Genomic DNA, 8,877 nt, shown 5'->3' with positions numbered 1-8,877 from the left:
CACTTGTGATGCGATGGGGGTGGCTGCGAGTGGTGCATGGTCATAAACATCGTTGGTATCATTAAGATTAGAGTGCTGACGTCGTCAGTCTCCTCCATCTATATGCTAGTGCCTCCAGTAGTTTTTCTGCCTTCCTGCTGTAATCTTTTTGTCCCTCCTGGTATCTCATGCGTTCTCTGTATTCTTTTTGCTCTCGTTCCTCGCAACGCGAACGTGGTCCGTAGCACCTTTCTCGCCCTTATTAGTCGTATTCGGTGTCCATATTCGGTGTCGGAGGGTCGGGCGTCGGTGTTGCTGAGCGGCCTTCAATGCTCATCTCTTCTCGGTATGACATTTGTCCGTTTTCAGCCCTCTCTAGCACAAAACACCGCTCGGCATACACGCCGTTTTCATTCTGGCGACGCCAGGCGGCGCTGAAGCGACGGACCATAACCTTGCGCCATCCGCCCACATTGATCGTGATTTGCTTCCAGGGTACGTCGGGCGTTGCGAGCTGCTTCTCTCGCAGCAGAAACTGGAATGTGCGTAAGGCCGCGTCGTAGTCGCGGTCCATCCCTGGATGAACAACCTCGAGAGCGTGGAGAACGGTCTGGACGTGTAGTGTGACTGTTTGAAGGCTGCGGAAACTGCAAAGAGCGCGGAGGAACTCCGTCGGGTCGCACATGGCCACGTCCATATCCAGCTCCAGCGTGTGCACGTGCGGTAGACCATGCGCCAAAATTGCGATATCCTCGCCCCAGAGCGTTGGGCACCGTCGATCCTCTTCTCCGAAGCCCATGTGATCACGGAACTTGAGCACCTGGAGAGATTCGCCATGTCTCAAAATGCCATCTAGCGGGAAAAGACGGACATGGCACGTCACATTAAAGGTCTGCAAAGCCCGAATGTGATTGGCCACTAGTAGGTACAAGCCGCCCGTTGCTTCGTCTCGTTTGTCAACTAGGTGGGCGCTGAAGTCTTCGCAGTGTAGCTGTCGTAAGCCCGCCAAGTCATTGAAATCCACAGTCGACAGGAAGTTGAAGACGGGCACGTATTTCAGGTCGAGTGACTCGAGCTGAGAAAAGTCCCAATGGGCACGGGTGTCCTCCCTCGAATGGTTCCAGTCGTAAGACTTGAGGGCCAAGTCTTTGAGCGGGGGCATGCGCTCTCCTTGGACAAACTTGAAGTTCGTTCCCTGCCCACGGTCTTCGTAATGGAATATCTCTAGGCGACGGGAGAGTAGGAGCAGCTGTTTTAGGGAATTCAATCGTGTCGTGAGCGGCGGGGCGGGGCTCGCAAGCTTGAGCGAGACAAGAAGGTCTGTGGGAATCGCTCGGACGTAGGTGTCCCGTAGTTGTCCCTCGAATTCTCGTAGGGGCAAGTCCTCGACGAACAGTTTCGTGCCGTTAAATCGTGTCTGCTGGGGGTTGAGCACGTCTGACGGGAGCCAGAGTCGTCCTGATCGGAATTCAGCATCGACATAGTGCCACCTAAAAAAGCATTGTCAGGAAAACTGCTTCCAATAGCTGCGAATACCAATAGTAGCATACCGCACTGTCTTTAGCCTTTGGACCCTGTCCAGCACCCGCCGAATGCCGTCAGGGTCAAGATCGCTCCGTGTGACGACGTGATTGGTGTAAGACGACACATTGCGCAAGAGATTAGGATACCGCGATTCGGCATCTGGGGCAACAATGCGCTCGTTGAGGCAAATCGTGCGATAGGTAATTGGAGTTGCGATAGCCTCAAAGCGTCTAGACAAGCACCGCGCAGTAGCAAGGGCGCGCTCGTCTATTTCTCGGAGCTAGAAGATATTCGTAAGCAATTGCCGGTTGAAAGAATTGGCACAGCCAATGAAGCTTTGGCAACCGCCCTAAGAAACCTACCTGCTCAAGAATGAGAGCCAACAGCTCGGAGCTGAGGTCATTTAGAGACCATTTTTGTGGCGCTGCACGGAGGGAGGATGCGGTAGCCATTCGCCGACATGTGGCACTTCCACATGCAGGAGCAAGAGAGAGTCAGGGGAGGGGAGAGGTGTCGAGGAAAGGTAGTAGGTGAAGAGACCTCGTGGCTGGCACAGAGGGGGGAAGTAAGGGTCTTATCAACGGTTCCATCAAATTCGAAGGTGTTGTCCTGTTGAAGAGAGCTAGGATGGTCCGAAGTCATGATCCGCCAATTGACAGACGGGGCTAATCTGTTTGCGGACAATGTCACGAGCGGGTACAGTTAGATGACCCAAGTAAGCCAGCAGCAGCTAGCTAGCCGTGTGGCGACTGCGGGACGGAAGCGACTAGAGGACGCCGACAACGAGGAGGAGATGGCGTAGTGAAGATGAGGAGGTACCGGTGGAGGAGAGTGGTCGGATCGGGGGCCGGGATGGGCTGGATGGGGATTCGATGGGGTCAACGGGGGGCCATCTACATTAACTCGCAGAAGCCGTCTGCAAGAAGAAGACAAGGTGAGGTGCAGAAGGATGCTTGCTTGGTACGTATGTACGCATGTGTAAATGTATATGTATGTGTATGGGTATCCGTATGTGCGTGTATGGGGCCGATGTGTCGAGTTGTACGTACGGTACAATGTACCTTGGTTTTGAAATAGTATGGGGGAAGCCCACGAGAATGGAGTCGCAATATTGGCCCGACGCGGACCGGTTAACTCAGATATGATGATGACAGCAGGGCAAGGCAAGGCAAGGGCAAAGTGAGACAATACTAGTAGCCCCCCGGGCCAAGTAGATGATAGATGGGGAAATGGGCAGACAAGAATAAAAATAAGAACAAGAGACGCCCAGGCGATGATTAAACAGGATAAGGCCAAGGGCACGGGAAGAAGAGCGGATGGGGGATGGGGAAGGACAGACTAGAAGGGTGGAGGGAAGAGACTTTTCAAGGCTAACATTCGAAGCGCCAAAACAGGACGGGACAGGTTTGGAAAGGAAAGCTGAGACAGGCCAGCCATTGTATCAACTACCATCCGTAACAGCTCCAGCTGACTGAGGAAAGCAGAGAGACAAGCTGGAAGGAGAATACTCGCGCGAGTACCTGGCACACACCTCACACCTTACACCCACACTCAAAGAGCTACCTTTTGGAGACACTTGCGTGTGTCAAGCCACGAAGGCGAGGGCAAGGTACCTGCTGTAATTACTAGCAGCGCGGAAGGGAAGCAGGTAAGGATTGAATAGTCAATCCTGAGGGCCCCGGGCAGAAAGAAGACTGAGTGGATAATAGAACATGTTTCAATTCAGTTGATCCGCCCAGAGACGAGGGCCCCTTGTACCTTGGGTACAAGTGCAGGGGAGAGATATGAACGACATGACAACAGAGAAAGGGGCAGGTAAGAAAGGACTCGGAGGAGGCCGTGTAGGTCATACTCCAGAGAAGGAGAAGACCGAGATGGATCATGGGACGGGGGGGGGGGGGGCTTGAATTGGTGGAATGGAGCTAGTAGAAACTCGAGAAGGTACAAGTTGCATGTCTTGTCTGAGAAAAGCTGTCACGGCGTTCGTTTGGTTTGTGAGAGAAAGGTTGAAGACAGGACAGGTGTAAGGAGCGAGGTATACGGTGAGGTGAGAAGTGTGAGGAAAGGGACGTGGATGGGATGGGGAGAGAAAGAGGAGGTCGAGGGACGTTTCGCAAGAATGTCCCAAAAGGGAAACGCAGATTCAAGCAACATGGGAGGATCCCAGCAGGGTTTAGAAGAGGGCCCCCTGGTCAATGCGGGGGTTGAAGTAAACCGAAGATCGCGACCGCCTAGATGCATACAGACAGTTATCCGATAGTTACATATTAAGGAAAATACGTGCCTGCCCTACCTGAAGGATGTGCCTTACTGTGTTGTGTACCTGCCTCTTCAGCTTGAGTTCTTCCCATACCTACCTCAAATTCTGCATATATCTCATACATTGCGCCCATTTCCCACCTGTTCTGGTGGCAGACACACAATAATAATCGACATAATTATGAACAAGAGCATATCTTACCGAGAACCATTCTTCGTACGGATACACAGCACCAGCATCCAGCGGGACCACACACGGGTCTTCCCACTCCACTCGCTCCTCTAACCCGAAAGCCACCGCTTCCCTGTCGCTGGGACTGTCGTCTCCTCCCGTCTCTCGTCAAGACAAGAAATCTTCCGCTTTTTCCCTCCGGATGGAACCACGATCCCAGATGCAGCAAAGTACCGCTCCCCCACCACTTAGGTTCCCAGCATAATGGAACCTGGTTTGTGGTTTGATAGATGTGGATCGAGCCAGACAGTACGGACACACTATAGACCACTCTACACAGTCACACTCACACTCACATCCCTTGAGCCTGGTCGACTCTCGCTCTCGTGCGGAAAACGAATCCCAACTTTTTTTTTTTTTCAGACAATGTTACCCTGCCGCGCCTACCCATCCCATCGTCATTTCCCACGGCCCCGAAGAACTGGCAAGCAATGGAACTTACCGTTCGGAACGGGCTGGCACATGGTAAATGGAGAAACACATCGCGGCTGGTTGCCCTAAACTTTCTCCAACTAAACTTGAACAACGTTCTCTCTCTCATCCTTCACTCCCAACCACCCAGCTGTCATGGCTTCGGATGACGCGAAATGAGATCAGCTTGACAGTTGCCGAGATACGCTGCTGCGTTGAGGTTCCAGAGACGACGCCCGGTTACCGGTACTTTCACCACCTGTCCCTGTCTTATTTTTTTCAGCCAGGCCAGGAGACATCCAACCGCGCATGCGACTCTCCCCCGGGGCCTGAGTTAAGTGCAAATTTTGTCGAGATGAGCCGCCGTTGTCGGATTTTCGCAGCCTTTAGCCGTCCAACTGGGATCCCACCGGCAAGGTCAGACTCGTTCTCGGGTATCAGTACGGATATCCGACCTCATGAACAATATTTTATCGGCTTCCTGGGCATGAAAATCGATGGCATGTCATGCTAGTGAGCAGAGCTTGATACTTACTCGAGTCAATCTCATCCACACACTTGCTGCACCTGTCAACCAGCTCATAATCCAATCGCGAACCGCACCGGAACAGACCTGCAGCTGGGCGCGGGAGACAGACTTGGCGGCGATGCACACACTGCAGGGGCTCACTCACCACAAGCTTCAATCTCAGGATCCAATCGGTAGCGAAAGACGATGATAAACAAAGCTGACTTTTAGGCTCAAGACTGCCCATGTCAAGCCAACGGTCTCAGCCTTCTTCAGACTTTTGCATTCACAACTGAAGGTGAACCCTTTGAACTGTGACGCTCAGATTCCCGCCGTCAAGCTAGGAGCCCCTGTTCGACAACCTCCGTGCACCCTGCGACTCTCGGCCCGCAAAGTCGTTTGGGATTGGGATGAGACTGGATTGGATTGGAGACTTCAGGTTGGAGAGTTGGGAACTTGGACTGAACGTCTCTCAGGGCTCCACACGACTCTGACGAACCAACCGGGAGACCCATAAACCAGAGGAGGGACTCTGTAATCGGCAATATTCCATTATCCGGGCTGCTGGCCAGCAAATGGATGCGATTTGCTCGTCTGGTTTTCCATCCAACTCCCTGTCCGCGTCCGTTGTCGAACAGGGACCCCCGGATCTGCTGCGCTGCACTGAATCCGGCACGCTCAGATATTGTGCTTGAATTTTTCTTTTTCTTGTTCGATTTGGTTCTGGTTTGTTTTTCGCCTAACTGCCCTGATGGTCACCGCTCCGATTCTGCACCGTTGCTGCATATTTGATGCGTCGATGCGGCACGACTCCCTACACAGTACGGAGTAGGCTGACCAGAAACCCGTACATGTCCTCCATTATCCGCAATAGTTTCGAGCATGGCCCGTTACGCCCGTACAACGTGATGCAATTGAAATGCGCATAGTACGGGACATCCTGTGTGTGTGTGTGTGTGTGTGTGTGTGTGTGTGTGCCGTTCAGCAGCAAACCACCGATATACACGTCACAAGAGGGCAGGTGTCAGAACATGCCGTGTCAAAATATGCTGCGATACAGAGGCGCCTGGCTACACTGCAGAGCATCGCTACGTGCCGCACTATTCATGTGCGGATAAATGTACATATGCATGCATACGTCGACGAGCGAACCGCATTGGGCTCGAGTCGCGACGTCGGTACCAAGAAAACGTTGACCGGCCGCATTCGTCGTGCATGGCGGGCAGCGGCTCCCATGCCGTTTAGGTGAATTAGTCCCGCCACCTGCCCAACCACACACCAAACCAGACCTGCCAGAAGGTGAGCAATTGCTTCCTGCATACCTAGTGCTCTTTCTTTCATCATCTAAGGGAAGGAATACATGATCAGTCACTCACGCTTGTCATGTAGCCAACGAGCCGGTGAATCAATCACACTCGAGACTGTTGTCGACTGCGCCTGTCATAGCACTTGGGTGAGACCATCGACTGCCTGCGACTGCCCGTGCCTGCCCTAGGTACCTGCACTGATCAGCAATGCCGTTCCGGCCCGCGGCTGGTCATATCATATTGTCTCGTAACATTGGTTTTCCACCCTTCACGACCCGCCTCCAACAAGGAACCACAGACAGTTCGACATTCACATCACTGTACCAGATGGCAGGTAGTCATATTCACGTCCGTCATTCCAAGAATCCAAATTCAAAAACCCCTTCTTCGGCGGCAAATCATGGCTGGTGGCCTTAATTCCCGAACATAGTTGCGAACTCTAATTCCGGCCCGCCTACAACGATATCAAGTGGGCTTGTCAGTGTCACCCACTCTCAGACTCCCCCAGTCCGAGAGACTCGGTGCGACTCAACATGTCGTTCTTCCAGAACAAACAGGACGCCATCCATGGCCGACGCACATAGGCTAGTGTAGAGCCAGTGGACGGTGGGCGACTACACTAGCTCAAGCTGGAGGGGCGGTCGATCTCTGTTCCATCAGCCGCATCGTCTGATCTCCGCCCAAAGATTCCAGAGATGCGAGTGGTCCGTCGAACCCTTGTACAGTTCCCTGCACAGCCCGCACTAGGTTTTTCCCACGTTGCATCCTAGCCTACTAGCCCTTGACGACTTTCTTCACCAATCCCCTCATTCATCAACCGCCTCTATGGAGACTTTGCTAGGTCTTCACTCCTTGCTCTCACGACGTCTTTTTTAGACAAGCTAATACAGACGCGTCTAGGTAGTTATCAATGATTAGTTTCCTCAGGCAAACGGCTATCCATCGAAACAACGAACCCGCTTTCCCGCAGACGCACATACCAGGCATGGTCATGATTGCCATGATGGACTTGATTCAGGACGACCACCCGCGGCGTCGTGATCGAACACGTACGCTGCTCCTCCTACGTCCTGCATCTTGCTTCCTGCACCTGGCTCCTGGCAGCCGCTGGTCCAAGCGGGCAAATGGCGTTGAACTCCATCGGGCCAGCTCGTCGTCTGCTTTGCCTGGTGAACGTCGTCGCTGCTCCTCTTTGATAGGGCGTCGTTGAAACAAGGCTGGCGCGGGAGGGTTCCGAGCACTTCCCCTCAGATGGTAGCACTACCAATGTTCAGACCAGGTCGACCTGGGATGGCCTAACGCTTTAAGGGAACGTGGTTGTCGTGAGGCGACGAAGCTATGGGACGTTAGGTAAGGAAAGGGGTCTGCACTGACCTTACAAGAGCTTCATATGCCGAGACGGGCGATGTTTGCAGCACGTCCCGTCGTCTCCAGGCGTTTCCCGCCTAGCCTTGCCCTAAAATGCCGCCATTGGTTCTCAGGAAGGGAGCCGATTGCCGATACTTGGTCAGATCAGACAGTGCTTGCGGCTTGCAGGTGAGGAGGACGTGGCTTCAAGCGCTTCAAGCGTTGCGATTGGATTGGGAGGTATTCTTCCCAGCACTTGAGCCTGTCTGCAGTCTACTAGTGGGTTGCGGCTCGAGGAAAACGCCTCTCTGGGCGCACGCTAGCCAACGAGCACATTTGCAACTGGCCTTGGTATTAGGGATGTGAGGGTACGAACGGCCGTAATCCCTATATTCGCCATCCACTTCGTGCTTCGTTCTGAGAACAGGCCGCGTCGCTCAATCTTGGATGGACCAGGCATTCCTCATGCAGAAGACCGACCTCGAACAGCTCGAGCCCGAGCCAGCAAAGTAAGACGCTCAGCTCAGCATGATGCTGTGGCACACATCCAGGGCTTTCGAATCACTTATGTTCTTTCTATTTTCAAATTGCGAGACTGTCATCTGATACGCCCCCTTTCTTCGATTGACCGAGCGCCACAGAAGGAAGGGGATTCTGACAGTTCCCCTCGTCAACGTTGCAGTCTGATAGACCATTCCGTCCAAAGATGACGCTTTTGAAGGGTTGGGAGAGGAAAGTTCTGTCGTGTTCCATACCTACGACAAGGGTACCGGTCACTCGTTCGGTTGTTGCCGCCCAACCCGGGGCCAGCAGAGCTGGTGGGAAACAGAGCAGAGTCTTCGTGTGGTTCATCCCCTGCCCCCTCTCTCCCTCTCTCCCTCTCTCGCCTACCTCCTCGATGGAGACAAGCAGAATCCCAAATGCTACGCTTCCCTTTCCCACATCGCTCATGTGGTTGGTTGGGGCAGTGACTGTCAAAGGAGATGCAAGATCTCGCGATATTTGGCATGTAGACAATCCGATTCGCCCGATGCCTTTGCTTCGGGCAAGGCGCCGAGACAACCGGATACCACCATCAGCCAACCGCCGCTTGGGTTCCGAAAATGGTGGTGTGTGTGGTGGTGGTGGAGGTGGCAGCCCTTTCCCCCGGTTCTGAGGGTTGGCATACGATTTGTCCGGCGGAAGGCCAGTATCCTTGGAGGACGCTCCTCTGGTCTGGCACAATTATCCACCCCCGGGGGGCGAGGAGGGAGAGCCGATAAATCCTGTGAAGTGTATATGTGTGTGTGTGCCGGCAGGCCGTCAACCAA

The 8,877-nt window shown here is 53.6% G+C and overlaps 2 protein-coding genes across 2 annotated transcripts; one reads left to right on the top strand and one right to left on the bottom strand.

Moving 5' to 3' along the window:
* BDP55DRAFT_280611 (F-box domain-containing protein) lies at window positions 1–2,132 on the bottom strand. Its single transcript, XM_060566474.1, has 3 exons — window positions 1,866–2,132; window positions 1,530–1,783; window positions 1–1,469 (listed from the first exon to the last, which is right to left on the bottom strand). Exons 1-3 carry the CDS (start codon window positions 1,953–1,955, stop codon window positions 242–244), a joined length of 1,572 nt encoding a protein of 523 aa, XP_060425941.1. The 5' UTR covers window positions 1,956–2,132; the 3' UTR covers window positions 1–241.
* Window positions 2,133–5,832: 3,700 nt separating this feature from the next.
* BDP55DRAFT_635360 (uncharacterized protein) lies at window positions 5,833–6,162 on the top strand (the record flags this gene model as incomplete). The annotated part of the gene is made up of 1 exon (XM_060572765.1): window positions 5,833–6,162. The coding sequence occupies one exon, from the start codon at window positions 5,833–5,835 to the stop codon at window positions 6,160–6,162; it is 330 nt and encodes a 109-aa protein (XP_060425940.1).
* Window positions 6,163–8,877: the final 2,715 nt, after the last annotated feature.

Source organism: Colletotrichum godetiae (genome assembly GCF_030913485.1).
Source record: "Colletotrichum godetiae strain CBS 193.32 chromosome Unknown BDP55scaffold_42, whole genome shotgun sequence".
In the NCBI taxonomy this organism is placed as follows: Eukaryota; Fungi; Ascomycota; class Sordariomycetes; order Glomerellales; family Glomerellaceae; genus Colletotrichum; species Colletotrichum godetiae.
This window is presented reverse-complemented; position numbering and strand designations above follow the sequence as displayed.

What these genes read in the sequence shown, in the direction of transcription:
- BDP55DRAFT_280611 (XM_060566474.1), bottom strand. Translation starts at nt 1,955, where the DNA reads ATGGCTACCGCATCCTCCCTCCGTGCAGCGCCACAAAAATGGTCTCTA. An exon ending in TGGCTCTCATTCTTGAGCAG is followed by an intron (nt 1,784 to 1,865) that starts GTAGGTTTCTTA and finishes AATATCTTCTAG; the next exon opens with CTCCGAGAAATAGACGAGCG. An exon ending in CAAAGGCTAAAGACAGTGCG is followed by an intron (nt 1,470 to 1,529) that starts GTATGCTACTAT and finishes ATGCTTTTTTAG; the next exon opens with GTGGCACTATGTCGATGCTG.